This window comes from Sparus aurata, chromosome 7, assembly GCF_900880675.1.
Source record: "Sparus aurata chromosome 7, fSpaAur1.1, whole genome shotgun sequence".
NCBI lineage: Eukaryota > Metazoa > Chordata > Actinopteri > Spariformes > Sparidae > Sparus > Sparus aurata.
This window is the reverse complement of record NC_044193.1, coordinates 16317281-16339644: the sequence shown is the minus strand read 5'-3', so window position 1 is coordinate 16339644 and position 22364 is coordinate 16317281. Positions and strand designations below refer to the sequence as shown.

At 40.4% G+C, this 22364-nt stretch overlaps 2 protein-coding genes across 3 annotated transcripts; one reads left to right on the top strand and one right to left on the bottom strand.

Moving 5' to 3' along the window:
- The first annotated feature begins 1097 nt into the window (after positions 1 to 1097).
- On the top strand, positions 1098 to 5445 carry apobec2b (apolipoprotein B mRNA editing enzyme, catalytic polypeptide-like 2b). The gene is made up of 4 exons (XM_030423045.1): positions 1098 to 1540; positions 2804 to 2984; positions 4706 to 5057; positions 5158 to 5445. The coding sequence occupies exons 1-3, from the start codon at positions 1272 to 1274 to the stop codon at positions 5045 to 5047; spliced, it is 792 nt and encodes a 263-aa protein (XP_030278905.1). The 5' UTR covers positions 1098 to 1271; the 3' UTR covers positions 5048 to 5057; positions 5158 to 5445.
- Positions 5270 to 22105, bottom strand: LOC115585027 (obscurin). 2 transcript variants are annotated; one of them, XM_030423036.1, is made up of 20 exons: positions 22044 to 22105; positions 19470 to 19553; positions 19326 to 19373; positions 18154 to 18204; positions 16391 to 16684; positions 16030 to 16296; positions 15484 to 15771; positions 13796 to 14059; positions 11539 to 11829; positions 10687 to 10956; positions 10285 to 10554; positions 9824 to 10120; positions 8555 to 8827; positions 8355 to 8469; positions 7603 to 7769; positions 7425 to 7526; positions 6986 to 7054; positions 6446 to 6505; positions 6269 to 6337; positions 5270 to 6162 (listed from the first exon to the last, which is right to left on the bottom strand). In XM_030423036.1, the coding sequence occupies exons 2-20, from the start codon at positions 19498 to 19500 to the stop codon at positions 6098 to 6100; spliced, it is 3291 nt and encodes a 1096-aa protein (XP_030278896.1). In that variant the 5' UTR covers positions 19501 to 19553; positions 22044 to 22105; the 3' UTR covers positions 5270 to 6097. The 2 variants fall into 2 exon arrangements, with proteins under 2 accessions (XP_030278896.1, XP_030278897.1); XM_030423037.1 differs by lacking the exon at positions 22044 to 22105 and adding an exon at positions 20874 to 20889.
- Positions 22106 to 22364: the final 259 nt, after the last annotated feature.

Genomic DNA, 22364 nt, shown 5'->3' with positions numbered 1-22364 from the left:
ATGTTAATGATTATCACCCCAGGATGCCTCTGTGGATTTAGATGTATTGCCAGATATTCGTGTGCGTGTGTTAATCTTTAAAAAAGTGTCTTTTTCGCTCATCCCCACGGGGTGCATTATTGTTCGCAAGTGTATGTGGAGCAGCTCGAAGCGTCGCCGCCCCCCACCCCCCCGACTCCGTCCCTCCCTCCCTCCCTCACCCCTCCGGCTGTGACAGCTCATCCATATGAGTTAGACAAGCAGGCTGGGCTGCGGTCCTGTTGGTAATTGCCTCTGAAATGAATTACTTGGCAGAGAATGAGACCGAGGGAGGGGAGGAAATTGTAATTGAACAGCCCCCTCCTTCCCTCCTTCCCTCCTTTCCTCCCTCCCTCCCTCCCTCTCCCTTACGCCTCAAGTTATTACATCTGCAGTGCAGAAAGCCATTTTCTGTACGCACATAGACACACAGAATAACACACACGCTCCTACAAAACCAATTTTTCCCCTCCCCCTATGCAATGGCCTTAGCAGAGGACCATATTGATGCAGGGTGATTTCAGAGATTGATCGTTCACGGGCACAAGCACAGGCACATGCACACTGGGCTACACTTTCCTTTACTCTTATTTATAGCACAGAGACAAATGGTCTCTCCTACACTGTGTTTGTGTTTGTCTCCATCGCACCGCTCCACATTTTTTCCCTTTTTGGGGTGCCCTTTCGCTGGCCTTCAGGCCTAATGGGCCACAGGACACTCAGATTGGCACAAACAAAAGTGGTGTTTAGTATCAAGAGAACCCTGGTTACCCCCCGTACACACAGACACACACACAGCCAAGCATCGTTATTAATAACTCGCCGGTTGCTGGCCTGCTGACAGTCTAGGCCTGATGGATTAAAGAGCTGCCTCTGGTTCTGCTTCAGGTGGTGCATTTTTACACAGAATATGGGGGTTTCCCTCTCTTAATGTGGCAGCTGTGCAGAGACTGCAACAGATATAGTCTCAGTCTTGACCTATCTTCTTCAGGCAACACATGGGCGCTCACTCCTGTGTTGTCCTTTGACCTTTAAAAGCCGGTTCATGGAAAGAGGAGGAGGAGGCCTGGGGGAGGGGGTTAGCCACCTAACCCTGCTCCAGCCAGACATGCAGAGACTCCATCTATAGCACACAATGGGATCTATTTCTGTAAATGCACCAGGGTTATCAGTCCACTTACCACATGCTCCCTCTCTCTCCCTCTCTCTCCCTCCCTCTCCGTTTCTAACGCTCTCCCCCATTACACAAAATCATGGCCGACAGGAACAGCCGGTTAAGCGCTAGGAAGAAGGAGAATAAGGTGGAAAACAAATCGAATGAAGAGAAGGACAAGGACAAGGAGAAGGGGAAGAGGCCCGAGAAACCTGTGAAAAAGCCAGAGAAGACGCCCGAGCAGCCGAAGACAGAGAAGGAGAAGTCGAATGAGGCAAATGGAGGGGCAGCAGGAGCGGAGGCGAATAGCAATGGGGAAAATGGAGAGTTTCAGCCCATAGAGCTGCCACCGTTTGAGATTGTCACAGGGTGGGTAAGATTTAAAACATATTCAAGAGTTAGAGTCAGCATGTCAAACTTGCACACCTGCTCTTTAACACCTCCACTTACGGATTATTGTGTAGTTAAAGGAGTTTTCCATGGCTCTCTGTAAGTAATATAGTCCCAAACGCATGCTGTATAGCTGATTTCAGTCAGAAAGAAAAATACTAAAGACTTCCACCTGTCATCCTAGTAAGAATAGCAATGAGTCACAGATGCCGGGCTCTGCTATATCACTCAACCTAGCATCTGTTCCTGAGTCTCTCTCCCTTTGAGTATTAGCTGTTTGATATCAAAGCTATAAGAGATCTATTCGTGTGATCCATCTGGCTTATCGTGTGCAATATAACAGTGGATTGATGTAGACAGACAGGAGGAGTGTGTGTGTGTGTGTGTGTGTGTGTGTGTGTGTGTTTCAGCACAGTGGCTGAATCATGAAGGGATCATCCATAGATCAGGGGATGAAGTGAAAGCCAAAAATATTTATAGACACATGAGTTTACTCAGAGGTAGCCTCATAAATATTCTGTTCCCTGTGTCACCAGAGTGTATATAGGAAAGCCGCTGTCACTCCACCAATTTTACACATTAAAAGGAGAACTTGTGCATTTGAAAAAAAAAAAAAAAGTAGTATAAAGCCTTTTGTGGCTCCAGAGGCAGCTGCATGTAATCTGATGTGCCTCCAGTGATGTCACTCAGTGACTATGGTGCATTGTGGGTAATGTAGGCACCAGGTTTTAAAATTGGAAGAAGAATGTGTTGCATAAAAAGGTCATATTGGTTCCATTACAAGTCCAGTGGTGTTATTGGAGTGTTATGCTCCTGCTGCCTACATCACCCACAATGCAATTTAGCCACCTAGTGACATCACTGGAGTTGAGTTATCAGACTACATGCAACTTCCTCTGGAGCCACAAAAGTCTTTACACTACCTTTTTTTTTTCACATATGCAGTAGTACTCCCCAAGACCTTTACACTAATGTGAAAAATTGGTGGACTTACCCTTTAACTGTGCACTAGATGGTTGGCCAATGTGTGACTCGTAGCTACACCGTCATTCATTAAGGTGACAGATTACTGTGAAAGCACTGGTGATAGACTGTTTCTTCACCCTTTCATGATAATCTAATGTGACGATGACGGGTCAGCGCTGTTAAAATGAGTCTTTCTCTGATTAACTAAAAAATAAAAACAGGCTTAACCAACTTCATACCAGATTTATGGAAACTCTGCCTCTCAATCTCCACTAGAGAACTGATGACCCCGTTCTACTTCAAGTTCCAGTTCAGGAATGTGGAATACTCATCAGGTAGGAACAAGACCCTGCTGTGTTACAGAGTGGATACACCAGGAGGCACCACAGAGCCCCTGAAAGGCTACATGGAGGATGAACATGCCACAGCTCATGTTGAAGAGGCCTTTTTTCAACAGGTAATGAACTGGGATAAATGTTCAAGGTGGAAACTTTCCATGTGAATTAACAGGGATTTATGGGAAACAGCAGGAATAAAATAAAACAGTATGGGTAACTGTCCAGTCTGTACCACCACTCTGTTACCCTGTGTCTTGGTTTGGTAGTGTTCTCCAGTCCGACTGGGATGTGGGTGATAAGATGGCTACGGTTTACTTTAATCTTCTAATCGACACCAACACAACAAGACACACCCAACATCATTCTCACTCATCTCTCGTCGCAAACGTTACTCTGAAATAGGCCTGACTATTTTATTCAACAGTAACTCAATTCTTAAAGTTTTAAAAAGGTTTTTCTGCTTTGCGTGTCATATATAAGTAAATGTTAATTGCATAATGTAATGGTTGTATATAGAATAATGAAACCATCAGCTTTTACATTGGTTCCCTATAACCTCATTATCACTGTCGATTATGTCTGCCACGTCCACCTGGGAAAAAAGGAAGATTGACGGTCGATTTCTATTATAGACTAAACAAATAACTAAGTTGTTTTTTTCTGTGTTGTTGTTGTTGTTGTTATTGGCAACAAAAATGGAAACGATTAAGTTGTCTTTGCAATAGCAGCGCCAACAGTAATACCACTTGGAAGCACCAATGGGGCGTTAAGTCTGTCACCACTTTAAGAAACAAAAATAACCCAAAGAAAATATAATGTGAACAGAAACTTACAATTTCATATGCCAATAGAAACAAACCTATAACTATATACCATAAGCAGGCACAATTGGAAATCCATCTAAAAAATATATATATATATATATATATATATATATAATATATTTTGAACTGTAATTAAAAGAGTTGAATCACTTAACAAGAATGGAAATCGGTTAATTAAAACTCTTCAATCAAGCTACATCCCACGTGGTTACAACTGAAATATCTTTAAAAGTAGAGAATTCATTCACTCCGGTAATCAGGTTGGAAAGCAGACAGTCGTTTGGCTCAGACAGTGCAGTAGTGTGGGCTTCAAATGTGAGCTCTACTGAATTATTATTTAATTGGATGCTGTGAAATTATCTGTTCGTGTAATGGAAGAGTGTGCTGAGTTTATTTTTGCAATGAGCCCGAACAAGCTGTTCCCAAGCAGTTGTTGCAAAGTGAAATAACATGGCAAACTTTATTGTCCAATATAACATTAGTTCACTGAAACGGTAAACCTCACCAGGAGTTCACCAACATATTTATAAGCGAAGCATCTTCTACTGCATCACAATCTCTAAAAAAAAGTTTTTATATTGTCACATATTTGAGAACATATTTGTCGATACCTACTGGCAAGCTGAAATACTGTCAGTCAGTCGAACTCCAGTCACAATTTAAGTAGACATACTTTTAACCAAAACATGCCATTGGAGCTAGTATTACTTTATGTCTAGTTTTCCACAAAATAAGTTTGGTATAAAAGGTAAATCATTAAGTGAAATTGTGCAAAATGTCCAAATTCTTTTAAGCTTAATTCCAGTTGGAAATGTTTCAAATATGTTTTGGAAATGTACAGACCCTCTGCAATCCCAGTGTTGACACTCACACTTATCATACTCACTTAGTTTGTTGCACACACGTGAACCCCATGGGATGTCTGATTAGTTTTCAAACATTTTCTCTTGTGATAATGTTGCATCTAATATGTCAATAGCTTTTTCGTATTAAAGTCTCCCCTCTCTCCTCTCCAGGTGCTGCCTAACGCCTCCCAAGAGTGTGAAGTCACATGGTACGTGTCATCTAGTCCCTGCGTGTCCTGTGCAAACAAGTTGGAAAGCATCCTGCAGCAGCGCAAGAAGCTTCGTCTGCTCATATTCTGCTCCCGTCTCTTCGAGTGGGAGGAACCGGAGATAGTAGAAGGGCTGCGGACTCTGGTGAGAGCCGGCTGCAAGCTGCGGATGATGAAGCCGTCCGACTTCCTGCTTATTTGGGAGATGTATGTGGAGAAGGAGGAGGAGAGCTTTACACCGTGGGAAGACTGTCAGGAGAACTACATTTACTACAATGAGAAACTGGCTGATATCCTCAAGTAGATGTGAGGAAGTAAGTGTTGTGTTGTGTTTGTTTTTTTAGGGTCAATAAAAACCTTTTGACTTGAGCGTTTGTCCTGATAATGACAGCATCTTGTTGTGTCTTGTTGCAGGTGCACATGATGGACAAGACCTTCACACTGACTGAACCACCAACTTATAAATTTCCCACTGGGTGAATGTGTGTCTTGATGGTGCAGACTAGTATTAGTTTTATAGAAATACTCATGGCAACATTTTTTTATTTCTTATTTTCACAAATTCAAAAGAGTCACAAAATGCGTGAAAGGCATTTTTGTAGCATCACTCACTGTAGATAAATATACATATCAGACTGGTTGCCTTTAACATGAACACTCAACTATTTAAGCACATTAAATAAGCTTTGGTATATCTACTGACATCTGGTGTTTGTTCTAAGAATTTAAAAAAATCTCCACAGATCATCATATCAATGTATTACACGTGTGCTAAAATATGTACAGTTTTCAACAGTACTGTACGATGCAAAACAAATCTGTACACATTTATACAGCAATGCCTGTTAGTCAGCGCATTCAGGTCAAAGCACAGCTGAGGCTCAAAGTCTGAGCCAGACAAGACAAGATGAGCCTTAAAGGTGCAGTATGAAAGATTTTTAGTTTGAAAAACATCCCGAAATTCACTGAAATTATTCAGAGTTATAACAATTGGACGAAATGTCCGTTTTGATGATGTGACATTTATGCATTGTGCTGCAGAGATATTTACTGAAGTTAGCATGCTAACCAGCTAAGCCCATCCTGTCCTGGGCCAAAGCTCCTGTGTTGGTGGTAACAACATCAACATGTTTCCAGTTCTCAGAGCTCCCAGTCCGAACTGCTAGATGCTCGGCTAACTGAGCTAACTTGCAAACAGCAGCTATAGTGAGCAGCAGTTAGTTAGTTATTCATGCCAATTCTAACACATTGCACCTTTAAATTTCCCATGATGTACACAGCTTGAGCTTTCTCTATTGAGCCATTTATTTATTTATTTTTTAGCATGAAAATAAGTGGATACATTTTCAGTGACTTATTGTTTAAAAGAAACCAGCCCGCCGTTGTTATCTGCCTCGTCGGGGCTCTCAGTCGTCACAACTAGAAAGACATTAGCGGAAAGTTAAATTAGAAACACGCAAACAGCGTCTGTCATCACAGGTAAAATGCTGTATTGGAAAAGTGCACCTGTAATACAATTTATTACCTTGATCCTCTTGCGGGGTTATTGGTAACGGAGTTGTTTCACTGCAAATCATGCCGTTCTCGTCCCCTTCTGCAAGTCAGGTTGTTTTTAGAAAAGCAACAAAGAAAAGACACTTGAGACACACTTTCACAGTAATATAGTTTTTGGATTATCTTCACTTATCTGTGTGTTCTTTACCTTTTGGTGGGGCATTCAGCGTTGCATCAGTGATGTACTGAACCAGTGGACAGGGAGCATCTGCAAGAGGGAGGAATGAATTAAAGAGAGACCCATCCCCTTTCCTTCAGTGCATTCTTGTGCATGTAACATGGTAAAAAGCCAACAGAAGCTCCTCTCTCCCACAGAAAACACTGCTGCTGAAACACTTCATTAGTAGTCATGCCTTTAATTCTGTGACTTTGTGACATCACACTATGTCACCAGGCATTGTGAGCTGACCAATCAGAGCAGACTGGGTGTTCTGGAGAAGCATTATTGGACAGTGTGAGAAAAGTATGTTCCAGTAGTAACCAAAATAAAACCTGAAACTAACCTGTAAATAAGGCGATTATATCTCCTTGACAACCAAACAAACAATGAAAGTCAGGCTCCACTGGATAGTTACACAAATAATGATTTTGTAATAGCTCAGAAGTGAATCAGTTGTAGAGCTGCATCTGCAGCATAAGAGGAAATGGCGAGCGAAACCACAAGCCATGAGGGGTGGTGTCAACCTACCATCACTGTCCTTTATCTGGTCCATTCTGGCAAACAGTTCTGCTTCTTCTGGCTTGTATTCATCAGCAGCTTTAAAAAAAAAAAAAAAAAAAATAGGTCACCTCATTGTGGCTAATGTTTGTTAACCTGAGCTGAACTATGTTTTCAGGGCAGTGGAGACAAGATGTGAAAACAACATCGACGCAAACAGTTGCTTGTTTAGAAATTACACAGCAACGTTCTCAGTTGTTTTTTTGGTCACCTAGTGAATGCAAGCTCAATATTCACTCTCTTTCTACTCTGCTTCTGGTCTTGAGGGAAATATCCGACTCTTCAGCAGCAATATTGTCAACTATGTCCACCAGCTTATCGCTAATTGTGTCCCTCTATTGTTGGGGCCGAACAGCTGCCTGCTATAGCTAAAAACAACACTATGAGAGCAGAGAAGAATAAACCAAACCTGGTTTGCGGGTGACTCTGAGGATAATGCATCCAAGGAAGACAAAGATGATGCCAAAGAAGATACAGCCAGAGATGGAAAGAAGGATCCTCCTCTTCAAAACTAAACAGAAAATGTAAGTGAGACAGAATAATTGCAAGGTAAAAACTCAAAACTACCAGAGCTCGGTCGTACTCACGAAGGTTCTTGGTTTTGTAATGATCACTGATTTTTGAGTAAGATGGTCTCCCGATGCGCTTGCCCTCGCACGTGTACTCGCTCTGGTCAGGGTCGTTCTGGGGTGTAACTTTATGTGTTTGCGACTGCTCAGAGGCCTGCTCTTTGATGGGCTGGTCCGCTTTATACCTGTCAAATTTTTCAGAAAGATAGAATCCAGACAGATTTATCTTCATGTGTCATGTTTTAGCTTCCATTGTTTTTTTTACATGACCTTTGTGATTGTCCTCTTAGTTTCACCAGTCTCTTTTTAGTCTTCCATCCCTTGTGTATTCAAGTCTGTGTCTTTCCATCACTCTTTGTCACTTTGTCTGTTTTTCGTCCCCATATCAGTCCAGAGTTTCTCAAGTGTTCCCTAGTCCTGTTTTATCTTTGTGTTTTTACAGCATTTGCAGCGTGTGTCCTCATGTTATCCTGGTTAATACTTCCTAAAGTTTTTTTCTGCTCTTGGATTCCTTCATTATTTTGGTAGGGTCAAGTGAATTTGTTCTTCTTCTGACCTTTTTTTAAAAATCCATTTTAGAGGGAGACTGAGCGGAGTGTTATGGAGACGAGTGATGCATGTCATACATATCCCAATTAGTAAACATCTGTTTGATTTTTGTCACTATGAAATTGGGAGCTTAACAGGAGGAATTTACCATTCAGTAGCAAAGCAGGGAAACTGGTTAAAAATATGGTCCCACAAAAATTGATATTAACTGGCATTATTACCATGTGTAGTTCCACGAGTCCTGGCTGTTCTGCACCCCACAGTTGAGCAGCAAGGTGTCAGTGGAGAAGACCTCTGACCAGCCAGTTAACAGGATTATTTCAGCCTTTGGGCGCTCTGTAGACACACAATCAAACCTTTGATAAACACATTCACTACATGCACATACAGAAAAATATAAGGCAAGTGAACAAAAACGTACCTTCAACGGTGAGTTTTACAACCTGACTCTGGCTTGAATGAAAGACTCCAGTGTTCCCTCTTTTTGTTTGGCATTTGTATGATCCAGCGTTTTTTGTCAGAACAGAGGTGATGGAGTGATTCGCTCCAGGTTCAGCGAGTGGAATGTCATCTTTGAACCACAAGTACTTCCATCCAGTGGAGACATTAATGTGACAGCTAAATGTAACTTTATCTCCAGTGTGCATCACGTCGTGACTGGGATTCTGCATCAGCATGACTCTGGGTGTTGTATCTGAGGGGGGATAATAATGCCGTTGCTTTTAGTGTGACAGCATTTTTGTATATCACACTGCACAGACCACAGAAAGAAGAAACTGGTCTTTAACTAGATGCTTTTGAAAAATTGGTTATTTCTAGGCTTTTAAAGTAGTAATTTGTATGAATTTCTGCTCGAAAATGTAACAAAATTATGAACAGAATGTGAGTTTTAAGTTTTAACATTATACATACAGATATACACATTATACATACAGATATACACCCCTAACTTTAACTATGTTGAAGTTAGCGTGCTAACCAGTTAGCCCCAACCCATCCTGCTCCTGTGCTAGCAGTGTAAACACCAACTTCCCCTGTGCTCTGTGCTCCTATTCCTGGACAGCTAGCTGCATAGCTAAGTAAGCTAAGTGAGCTAACTAGCTAACGACAGCTATCGCTAGCTGCAGTTAGTGGTTACTCTCATGATACGCTGCCCCCTATTTCAGTACGAATTTGGCAGGTGGCCCGTTCTTACATATTGTATCTTTAAGGAAATATTTGGTGTGTCAAACTGAACAGGATAGATATTAGACTGGTATCGCTTTTCTATCTAAGTCTCAGCAACTAAACCTTTTTTTAAAAATTCTTCTTATTGAAGTCCACCCTCCACCACCTCTTCCAGCGCGAAGAGTCAAAATAAAACAATTGATTAAAAACTTTTTTTTTTCAACCTTTCATTTTACCTCTGCTGATCTTGTCATCACAGTTACAGTTTAGCTCATCACTAATCATCAATAACACATTCTATTTCGTCTTGCTGACTATGTAGCAGGCGGAAACTAAAATATTAGAGGTAAGACAAAACTGCAGTATTTTTATATGAATATATATTTCTAAATTGACTTATTGACTTTATATTTTTTCAAAAAGCATTAGTTGGATTCCTCTGGGTACTCACATACTACCAGTGGTACTTGAGAATAGTGTCTTTAAAGAACTGTGTCAAAAAAGAAGAAAAACTAAATTTTACCGTAAACACTAAGTGTTAGTCCAGAACTTAAGGTGCTGCTGACAGATCTGCTCTTGAGCTTTGCTGAGCAGTTATACTGTCCACGGTTTAAAGATGAAGCTGAGGTGATGTTGAGCCGACTTGCATCCCTATCAAAAGATAAGGCATTATCAGGTGTTTTCTGGACCTCCTGTCCATCTTTGTACCATGTGTATTTCCAGTCAGAGCTGCCATCCATCACACAGCTCAACGTCACACTTTCAGTGGGGAACACATCCAACCACTCTGTCACTTTCTTCAAAGATGGGACAGGAATTTCTAAGAAGAAACAGACATGTTAGCTCTTTTCTAATATCCTCAGAAACATCCTCTTTGTGTTTGATTTTTAACTTAAACAATTTATAGCATCAAATCCAGAATCACACATTATTCCTGTATATAATACACGACATGTAAACACAAAGTCACTTTCTCTGGCTCACCAGATATGGTTAACAACCGTCCATCACTGTCCTCTGTGTCATACATAGTTTTGTTTCTTTTGGCCATGCATTTATATGTCCCACTGCTCGACAATTTGGCATCGTTGATGGAATACGTCTTGCTCGTGACAGGGAGTGGATTTCCGTCTTTGTACCAGGAATACTCCCAACCAGACGAGTGTTCAACCTGACATTCAAAGGACACAGGCTCTCCAGCGTACAGCTTGTCAATATTTGGATGCTGAGTCATCGAGGGCTTGGGCTTGTTCCCTAAATGCACAAAAAAAGAAATATAGTTGTGTGTATTTAGTGATTTCAACAATTGGAGACATTAACTTGAAAACTCATTTAACGGCCTGCGTACTTCAAATAAATGTTTAGAGGAAGTCAACAGTTTCTCACCTTCAACTTTAAGGGGTATAGGCTGACTAGAGTAAGTGACCACTTCATCTGTGCCTCTTTGCACTTCGCATTTATATAATCCCCCACTTGTTGTTTCAATGGATTTGACTGGATACGTCTTTTTAGAGTGGCCAAGATGTTTGCCATCTTTGTACCATTGGTACTTCCATCCAGAGGAGACTTTAATGTTGCAGCTAAAGGAGACTGACTCCCCAGGGAACATCACCTTGTATTCTGGATCCTGCGTCAGTGTGACACTGGGTTTCTTATCTGAGGGTCGGTAAACATAAAATGCCATTAGCATGCAAAATTACGCTGCATATAGTGGAAAGAGAAGCTTGTGTTTTACCAGATGTGCCTAATCAGACATTTAAAAAACTAAAACTTCTGCCATTATTCTCAAAATGCTTAATTGTACCCTGACATTAAGAAAACAATTGTTATTATTGGTTTAGTAAATTTAGATATCATATTTACAAAGTCAATCTAAAGGTCCCATAATGTGCTCATTTTCAGGTTCACAATTTTATTTTGCTTTAATGTTCAAAAAACACATTTTTCTCATGCTGTCCATCTTTTGTCTGAACATTGTGTTTTAGTGTCTGTCTCTTGAAGGCCCCCTCTCAGAAAGCCCAGTCTGCTCTGATTGGTCAGCTCTTACAGACCTAAGTAAGCACCACTCACTGTGCTGATGGCAGAGACTGTATAGTTGTGACTTCACAACCTTACAGAAGTCCTGACAGCTAATTTAAAGGCGCTGATTTGATACTTTCACAGCATTTGTAAAGCATTTAGACCTAAAAATGAAATCTCTCCTCCTAAAATGTGGGACCTTTAAAAAAGAAAACTCACCATGTACTGTGAGATTAAATCCAGAACTTTTTCTGCTGCTGACAGACCTGCCGTTCAGGCTTCCCATGCAGGTATATTGTCCTGCATGTACAGGTGAAGCAGAGTTGATGGAAAGAGTAGCTCGACTTGAGTCAAAAGACACAACACCATCTGCTTGGACCTCCTGTCCATCTCTGTACCATGTATAAATCCAGTCTGAGCTGTCTTTCATCTCACAGCTAAATTTCACACTCTCATCAGGGAACACATCCGACCAAGGCGTCGATTTCTTCAAAGATGGAACAGGAATTTCTGAGGAGAAACAGACATAAGCCACTCTTCATGCCTTTACAAATAACCAGATTTGATTTAAACATTCATTCATGAAGCATTTGTGCCATTTTTGTTTCTATCATACACAACAAAACTGAACTAAACACCATCATGCTTACATAAAAGAAGACAAAGTATAATCTAGGGTTTAATGCTAATTTAAATCAGGAGCTTTATGGAGCCCCTACATACGTGTATAAAACGGAAATTCTGGTATTTTTAAACCTTGGCCATATATTTACTTTTATTGGGTATGTAAATGATTCATACATTAAAATATTTTGGAATTGTTCCATTTGATTGCCTTAGCTGTGAGATGGCTGCATGGGCTACAACATAATCCTTAGGGGCAGAACTGACGGCCAAATTTAGGTCAAAGTGTCAATGACAGGCTGAGGTTGTTATTCTAAGGCTCATGGACAGAGACAGACCTTTTTGTTAAATAATAAGATCTTTGTAACCAGAAACACAAATCTCCATCAAAGTGAAGTCTCTCAAATGTCGCAGGAGGTCAGTTGATGCAAGATGGAAAGAGTTTGGAGTTTACTTAGAGAAACCGCCAGCAAGAATGTCTTTCAAAAGTCATGGACGACTTTTTGACGACTGTGACAACTCATCTCTCGCGATATTTCAGAGCGAGACTTCTCCTTGAACGAGATCTTATTATTGAACAAAAATGTCTTTCTCTACAGGAATCATAATGTTGCCAGACATTTAGAAAAACTACTTCAGCCTGTCAGTGGCAAAAAAACAGCATCTTTATTGGACATAACATCGACACTGCCCATAGAATTAAACTGCAGCCGTGTCCTGGCTGCTAGCAGAGGTGATCGAGACTGATTCCAAAACTTTAGTAAGAATAATTCACACAATAAAACAAGTTGATATGGGGCCCAGGGTTTTTCCGGAATAGAATTGTGATAACCACATTAAAATCCTTAATGTGGCAATGTGGTATTAATACCCGGCTCTACATGCACGCCATGGTATTCACACATCTGTCATACTGCATTACTTTCCGCTTGCATGCCTCAAAATCAACTTTGAAACTCATCATATCACTACATAACCAGACAATTATAATCATGGACACCAGTGAGATGGCACCATTTCTGTGCTTTAGGGAAACATAGTATGTTCAGCTTTGACAGGATATGCTCCCTTAAAGGCTAACAGTCTACCACCCGAGCTGAAAAGGCAACACAGCTTAAATATTTTTAACAGAGGTGTTAGGTCATGGCTGAAAGAGAAACAACACTGTTCTTTAACCTTTTGCAAAAGCACACACCTCTGTGATTATATAGCTTTGTATCTTTTATCTATATTGCATGTGTCATTGCACTAAATTTGTAACCGTACTGCATCTGTGTAACAAGTGATCTTTTTTTTCTTCTCTCCAGCTTTGACTTTTAAAAAAATCTCCCATTGACAGGTGTTGTAAATTAGCATTTTGCTATAAACACTAAGTGCAGTGCATCTGGGGTTTGTGCAGGGTTGAGCATTACAGCACCAGTGATACTGTAATGTCCATGTCAAACACATAAACTAAAACTAAATAAAATAAACTAACGTTAAAATGGCTCCTTCTACTTTTCCCTTATTAAAAATTTATTAAAATAGCACTTCTCCCCTGACACCAAACGTCATTTCACTGCCTTCTCTAAGTAACATGCTCCTTCTAACTAACACGCACACTTCTGAGCCTTCCCTCCCTGAGTTCTGCTTCACCACAACATCCTTTTTCAACAGAAAATGCATAAAATAACGGAAGCCAGATGCTCTCAGAATGCAGTTTCATTCAATTCAACAATAGCCTGCAGTTTTTGAGGCCTTTGCAACACAAATCAATCAATAAAAGATTATTAGCATTTTACATATTTACAGCAAACAATTGTCCATTTTTGTGTAAACACAATGCTTAAAAAAATTATGATAATTTACCTACCAAGAACGTCTTGTTGTTTTACTTTACTGACGTTTGTGTACGTTGCATCACCTCTGCTGGCTGCACATGAGTATTCCCCCCCATTAGAAAGGTCAAGACGGAAGCTGATGGTTCTGCTGGTTTCATGGAGAGCCTGCCCATCTTTGTACCACTGATACTTCCAGCCAGAGGACACATCAACATTGCAGGTGAAGTTCACAGTTTCCCCAACATACATCAGGTTAAAAGCAGGATTCTTGCTCAATGTCGGTTTTGGTGTGTCATCTAAAACAGAAAAGACATTTTACACCAAATTACTGATCCACCAAAACCATGAGAAGCAGTTACAGGCCCATGAAGATTAATATGAACATAAAGCAGCAATACTCGTTCAGTATCCAGAGGAAATGTGCTTATTCATGTTCTTGGTAACTTTCGACATAGTTTTCTTTAACAACAAACAACCACCAGTGAAAACATGATGATATCTATAAAAAAAAAAGGAATTCATGATGACGCAAACTATGATGGAATCTATTGACAACAAATACAAAACAGGATGAAATGGAAAAATTGGTTAGAGAGGTTAGATGCACACAGTTGGATAGTGCTAATTAAGCCAGAAAGACAAAAGAAAGAGAACAGACATACATTAATCCTTCATTCAAATCTAACAGCATTCCATAATGACAGGTAAATATATTTGTTGTTTACTACAGGAATATTTAAAAGTGCACTCTGTAACTTTTGTCAATAAAGATCTTCATTGACTGATTTATTTTCTATGCCTAAACAAACCTGATAAACTCTCGACTTCTTATTACTGAATAAACAAACTGACCAACACATACTGTTTTACTTTGTTTATATGTGGCAGACCCTGCCACCTTCCTAGCTTCAAACAGTGTTGTCTGGGCCTTATTTCCTCTGAGAATAGCTGGTTTATTCAGTTATGGAAAAGATAAATAGTTCCGAGTTGGCATTAGTACCTGATTAATAATGTCCATATTTAAATTCGAGTTTAAATTTTCAGAATCTCCAATTACTACATAGAACCCCTTTAATGACTAATATTCAAAATATATAATTTAAATATCTAAATAATACATTGCTCTTTAACTAAACCTGTTTGATTTTGTTGACTAAAATATTCTGATATTAAGTCAACTAAAACTAAATCAATTCAGAGGACTGAAATAAGACTAAAACTAAAAGGCATTTAAATCCGAAGTATAAAACAAAATCAAAATTTACGCTGGTTGAGAAGATCAAAACCACTCGCATAACATAATTACACATATCATATCTGCCCCTAAATCCCCCTAATTCTTACACACAGGACCTTTAATACATCAACAGAGGAAACAGCCAGCCTGCTTCGTCCAAAGGTAACGAAACCCACCAACCAGCCTTCTGATGACTGAAAAAATCAACGAAATCAAAGCAAGTTTTCACAAGTTTTCAGATGGGATGGGAGGCTAATGCGTTTTAGAGGTGCTAGAAGGAAGGTTATGTTACTTTATGGACAGAGCAAAACTGGCTGTTTCCTGGTTTGTGCAAAGCTAAGCTAAGCTAACTGGCTCTTGATGTAGTTTCATGTGTAGGGTCTGATTATTATCAATTGCCCCTTGTAACCCTCTCCAAATAAAGTGAATGAACTTATTCCCCAGATTTTCCCATTTATGTGATTAAGAGTCGTGAACACTCACCATAAACTTCGACATCAACTGTGTTGCTGAATCCGGAGCTGACTCCCCTGCGTTCAAGGTGAGCTTTGCAGGAATAGCCTCCTTTGTAATCTTGAGTGATGGAGGTGATGTTGAAGTATGGTTCCTCTCTATCCGATGGCAAGTATGGATCAACATTGATATGCACTTGATTTTTGTACCAGGTGAACGTCCAGTCAGGTCCGTCGACTTTACACTCAAAGTCTACTGTCTCGTTTTCAAACACATCCTTCCAGGGAGTCAGCAGGCTCAGGGATGGATTAGGTGGGTCTGAAAACATGCAACGTAGAAAAATCTTACAAATCTTGACAGGAATTTGAAATATAACCCAATTAAAATGATCAGCGAAGAGCAGGAGAAAGAAACAAAAAGGCTGAGTGCATTATCTAAACTTGCAGTTTCACAGATACAGGTACTATAGACATGCGCATAAAGGCTCATATACAGTACGTAGATGTGAATGAAGTGGTCAGACTGAGGTGCAGTTTGATCAAGCTGATGGTAAAGTGATGACAAAGTTGAACTTACCAGAGACTTTCAGAGTTGTTTTTTCACTGTCATCTGTGTTGAATGAACCTCTCTTGGCTTTACAGTGATACTCCCCACTGTTTGGATGATCTATAGAAGCTATGGTAAAGCTATCGCTACTTGCTGGTGGTATTTTTGCTCCATTAAAGTACCACAGATATTCCCATCCAGAGGACACATCGACTGTGCAATTGAAGGTGATAGACTCTTTGGGGAACATCTCAGGATAGTTTAAAGTTCGCCTCAGAATGGGCTTGGGCACGTTTGCTGATCAGAGAGAAGAAAGAAAAACATACCATTTCAATTACCGTATATAACTCGCTGTTTTTTCGTGTGGGTGATGGAACATAATAAAACTTACGATAAACTTTGAGCTCGAGTTTGTTGCTCTCTGCAGTGGTAACGCCTTTTGTTTTGTGACGGCCTTTACAGGAATAGCTTCCAGACGATGTTTGTGCTTCTGCAGTTACTGTAAGAAGTGATCCCTCAGCAGACAAAGACACACTTGGATCTGAAGCTTGCATGTCCTGTCCACTTCTGGACCAGGTGAAGGCCCAGTCAGAGCTGCCAGCGACGCTGCAATTGAGCACCACTTTCTCAGAAGGGAACACATCCAACCAGGCAGACTGTTTCTGCAGAAATGGTACGGGGGGCGCTGGAAGATTATTCAAAAATATTGATTAGATTAACATGATTAAAAAACACTTTATTCACAGAGAGTAGCTTTTGCACATGCAGGTGCATCGGAGAAGACCAAGGGTTGACAAAATGAAAACAAAAAACTCCTGCACACATTCAGGAAAAATGTAAGAATGCGTGGACCTATGGAAGTGTCTGCTGTCATGCCACCCAACTACAAAGCTGCTTCATTAGACCCTCCGCTCTTTAAAGCAACATTATATAACAGCATCGAAATCATTGTGATGTTACAGTGTCTTGTAACCGCGTGAATAGTGTCTCTGCCTCAGCCGCTCCACCCACTCCATGTAACTTCAGTGAGAGGGTAGAATCACAGCCTTACATACACTTTTACTTCAAGATGCAAGTTAGAGTTGTCTCTGCAATTAGCACCTACATCATATCTGACAAATAGCTTCAGACTTGAGATTTGTTATTCATGACAGTGGTGTTGCACTCAGAAACTGCGGGGGGCACCAAATCACACAAAATGACCTTTTCTACATAATTTTGCTTTAAAATAGCTTGTGTCTCACACTTCAGTTTCGTTTTGCGACTGTGGTGTCATAAAATAAAATAAAAAAGAATCTTGTACCACATAGCTAGAGGACAGTATGCAGGAGCCTCTGTTCTTAAAATCATGATAGCTTAGATAGCCTGGCACATTTAGTGCAAATGGGATGAGAAGCCTTTTGAAATTCTTCTCGTCTTGATATTTAAGATAAGATAAGATAAAATAAGATGAGATAAGCTAAACTAAGCTAAGATAAGATAAGCTAAGACAAAATAAGATGACAATAAGAAAGGTTTTTTTTGGCAATGACACTGAAAGTGCTGTTGTGTTTCCTTATTAACAAAAGTGCAGTAAATGACAAAACAAATGAAGCTCAAAAATTGAAAAGAAAAAAATCAGCCATCACCGGTTAAAATGATTTCGGAACATTTACAAAGATTTTCAGAGAGAAAATCCACTTTGAAATAGAAATAACACTTGCATGATATTTTGGGATTCAACAACAGTTCATTCATTTTGCTAATGTTAACCGGCTTCTTTCCGGAAAGGTAGAGAGACACATTGCGGCGTTCATATCATCTACGCGAAAAAACCAGTGCAGATGGTAAAAATATACCAGAATGTGAGAACTTTCCGACTACGCCCATGATGAGTTCACAGGTGACATTTGCTGATTCACAGTGTGCAGGCCTGACAGTCATTTTGTATTCCTCTGCTCTCCAGTGCTGTATGTCTGTGAGATTTTTACCATCCAAAACCAATGCAAAAAGTACATAATGATTAAGGGTGAATATTCTCTTTATATCCTAAAAATATGTCACACTAACTTCATTACAGAAAGTAACAATTCTCCATGTCAAATCTACAGGATTTACAAATAAAATCTTTTACAGATGTACTGAAGATGCATGAGGTTAAAATGTAAATCTCACCAGTTGTCATTGGTTGCGTAGTCGGAGCCATGTCTTTGAATGTGCTGGTGACTGTTGGATGAGAGGAGAGTTGTGAGGAACACAGTTCAGAACAGAATAGCCAGACTTTGTGCCAGAATCTGCAGATGTTTTATCTTTTTTCAGTTTTTAGCGGTGATCAGTAGTGAAAGTGACAGACATCATTCATTTAAATGAAAATAAAGCTTGTTTTTGAGCAAGAATATGCAAACATAAGACATCAAAGAATATGTTTTGCATATTGTCACACTGCACCTCAAACCTTAATCTGAACACTAACTGGAAATGACACACAACCGTCCCACACACGTCCAAGGGGGTGGAGAGGTGTTAGCGGTCTACATGTTTTATAAGCCGCAACTATACTTTTAAAATCTGCAAAAAAAACCCTACTGAGTAGTCTCTGGAAATTCTGCTGCAAGTGTGTGCCAGCTTCAGCTTCTCAAATGTCAGGAATTGTTGCTTTTGTTGTCACATATGAGAGTAAAATTACTGTCTTTTGGTTTGGACTGTTGGTTTTATCAAACAAGCTATCTGAAGTTGTTTCCTCGCGTTGTGGAAATTATAATGACAACAACAAAACAATCGATCAAATTATCATCAGTCGAAGCCCTGAATGAACTGCTGCGGTTCTGTATGAAACCATAAAACAGGTGAATTAATGTTACATGATGCAAAAGAGTGACGCAAAACAGCAACACACATTGCTAGACTACATAGTATAGTTTCATCAGGTGTTATTCTATCCACCACAGGAACAGGGAGAGTCTAGAAAACCTAACCAAGTGAAAACATGAAGTTGGAACCACAGAAAAATTGAAATATCAACTCGCAATGTCAGACGTCTAATTGCAGGAACTGCCAGACTCATGACAACAAAGTACTTCATGTTCCTCATGTTATCTTACCTCACGCTCTATTTCCTAAACATTCTTATTGTCTGAGTACAGGCGATCAGAAAATGTAAAACTATTCAACGTAGATAAAAAATACTGAGATTAACTTGAAATCTGGACTATCCATTTATCTCTTTTTCATGTAATTGTTCTTGTTTTTGACAGTTTGTCCAACTGCAGCAAACTGTGATTTCATATTCAATGAAATGTTGCATAAAAATACATGGTGAGGTTTTGTTAGTCAAACATATCTCTTACCATCATCGTATTCATCAGCAACCTGAGCTGCACAAACAGCAGTGAGATCTGTCGAATGAACAAAATAAGACGGATATTTAGTGGCAAGCATATTTGAATGTTAATGAAAATATCTGTATATAAATATAATGCCTCCAAACTCACATATGACACTGAAGACCTTGATAAGCTGCATTTTCCATTGAGTTGCACATGTAGAGGCTGCGCACTGAGTGAGTCATAGGTCTACTGTGAAGTTCAGTAAAGGAAGCAAACTGTCGCATTAATGGGCGTGGGTGACATATTCATTTCTACACAAACCTAAGGCGGCAGCTTTCCTGTTTCTCTGACATCTGCTTTTTTTTTCTTTCGTGAAAGAAACAGGAAACATGTTGGTCAACCACACAAAGATGTTTGTGCTCTCAACAATTTGAGTTGCTGATTTGTGTTTAAAAGTCAAACGTAAGAGGAGGAATTGAAACAGCATGCAAGAATGTGTATGTGTTGACAAGACAAAACAAATATGTCTACTTAGAGAAACAGGTTGAGTGTACTCAAATACCCCTATTGTGCTATTTTTTAAAGAAACCACTCGTTTTTATTTGAGAAAATAAACGTGTTCTTCTAATCGTCACAACTAAAGGTCATCTTTAGCAGAAGTAAAACCAACCGTCTGGAGATAACTTCAAGTTGCTATCTTAACTTTGTGCAGTTTCACAATAGATCATTTTAAGCCTGCGGGTATGACGTGATTTGGGGGATATGGGCAGAAGCTTTTTTTACACTCCTGTGAAACACGTCTGTTAACCACAAAGTGTTGCTGTTTTTTTCTTTTGACGTTTCCTGAAAGTTTCTCCAGAAACGCAAATGAAAACAGTAATAATTCCCATTGAAATGCACACATCTGAAAATTATCTACATGTTTATGCAGCAGGTACACACTTCACCTTTTTCTCACTAGGAGGATTAACGTTAGTTCAAAAGAATAACACTGAAGTGAACATGTCTGTGGTAAAGCATGACTTCCTCTATGGCTGAGCTGTCGTGTGTCAGGATGTGACAGCTCTGTTCCTTAGTCAGTATTTTGTCTCACCATAAGGGGTCAGTATAACACAGAAAACCATCTCCAATCACACCTCTGACCCTGAGCACCCTGCAGTCTGTAACTCTTACCCCCAATTTCCACTGGATACGTGTCCGCTGCGTTGCAGCTCCGATCCGGTTTTGCCCCGCCGTCCGCCGTCCGGCAATCTCCACCGGTTGCGGTTTGAGTCCGCTGCGGCGCAGTACGGTAGACAGCTGGCTCACGAGGCAGAGGAGTTCCCGCGATAATCACATGATCACTCACGACCGCAGTTATAGGTCTGTGTTATTAAAATAAAAAACACGAAGTGTTCCCGACCGAGGGATTAGCAGAAAAGCTTGTGTTTGTCTCTTTTTTTGAGATTTATGTACTGGTGTCAACACCGAGTGTTTTATTTTGAAAGGTAACCGGATGCTGTTTGTTGTTTTAGCGCTTGACTTCCTGTCTGCTCGGTGCAGACGTATCCAGTGGAAATTGGGGGTTACCCCCAATTTCCACTGGATACGTCTCCGCTGCGTTGCGTCTCCGCCACGCCAGCGGAGCAAATACGTTTCACTTTAGTCAATGTGTCAATCTCCACCAGGTCCGCTGCGCTGCGTATCTGCTCCGTCCCAGCTCCGGCAGTCCGGCGCCCTCCGGCACAGATACGCAGGACTTCTATATCTGGCGGATGCCGGAGTGCGACGCAGCAATTCAGCTGAATTTAGCACCGAGCAGACAGGAAGTCAAGCGCTAAAATAACAAACAGCATCCGGTTACCTTTCAAAATAAAACACTCGGTGTTGACACCAGTACATAAATCTCAAAAAAAGAGACAAACACAAGCTTTTCTGCTAATCCCTCGGTCGGGAACGCTTCGTGTTTTTTATTTTAATAACACAGACCTATAACTGCGGTCGTGAGTGATCATGTGATTATCGCGGGAACTCCTCTGCCTCGTGAGCCAGCTGTCTACCGTACTGCGCCGCAGCGGACTCAAACCGCAACCGGTGGAGATTGCCGGACGGCGGACGGCGGGGCAAAACCGGATCGGAGCTGCAACGCAGCGGACACGTATCCAGTGGAAATTGGGGGTCATGTCACAAATCACATTTGCAGTTTCACACAAGCAAGCTAACATTTCTGTGGCTGTTACTTTGCATTCTGTTTGTTTAAGTTTTGATTTTGATATAGTCCTTTAGGGAGGAGGGGGTGGGGGTTACATTTTGACTTAAAGATTATGCTCATATGTCTTATTGATTTTGCTAGAGTCCTAGCAGTGTCTCCCCTATATGCAGACATGATTTTTGTAGGTTTAATATCACGGACGAATTTAAGTTACACACAGTGAAAGCACTGCACCCTAAGTTATCTTGAAATCGATTATTATTGTCATTACTATTTACATCATTTCTACAAGTCACCGTTTAAGTTGAGTGACTGAAATCCTCGTCATCCTATTCAGAGGCTGCAACAGGCGACTCACGACGTGATGCAGACATCAACATTTGTATACCCCGCTGAAAAAAACAGCATTGACCAGCATCAAAACACAAAATCTGCTGGTCCAGCAGACTCGGCAGATGTCTTGAATCTGTGGATTGTTATGTCATTTGTAAGAATGAGACTCATTTTGTAAGTCTCAATCTGTCAGGTTTTTTATTTTTAAATCTCACCGGTAGCCTCCATGGCTGAGCTGTCGTGTCAGGATGTGACGGTTCTGTTCTTCAGTCAGTATTTTGTCTCACCATAAGAGGTCAGTATAACACAGAAAACCATCTCCAATCACACCTCTGACCCTGAGCACCCTGCAGTCTGTAACTCTTACATGTCACAAGTCACATTTGCAGTTTCACACAAGCAAGCAAACATTTCTGTTTGTTTAAGTTTTGATTTTGATATAGTCCTTTAGGGAGGAGGGGGTGGGGGTTACATTTTGACTTAAAAACCAGGGCAGGCACAAGACATAAGCATAATCTTTAACATGTTGTGATTAC

Coding starts and splice junctions, on each gene's coding strand:
- apobec2b (XM_030423045.1), top strand. CDS start 1,272: ATGGCCGACAGGAACAGCCGGTTAAGCGCTAGGAAGAAGGAGAATAAG. Junction 1,541..2,803: donor CCGTTTGAGATTGTCACAGG/GTGGGTAAGATT, acceptor AATCTCCACTAG/AGAACTGATGACCCCGTTCT. Junction 2,985..4,705: donor AAGAGGCCTTTTTTCAACAG/GTAATGAACTGG, acceptor TCTCCTCTCCAG/GTGCTGCCTAACGCCTCCCA.
- LOC115585027 (XM_030423036.1), bottom strand. CDS start 19,500: ATGCAGCTTATCAAGGTCTTCAGTGTCATAT. Junction 18,205..19,325: donor TGCTGATGAATACGATGATG/GTAAGAGATATG, acceptor CTCATCCAACAG/TCACCAGCACATTCAAAGAC. Junction 14,060..15,483: donor AGTTGATGTCGAAGTTTATG/GTGAGTGTTCAC, acceptor TTTCTGTTTTAG/ATGACACACCAAAACCGACA.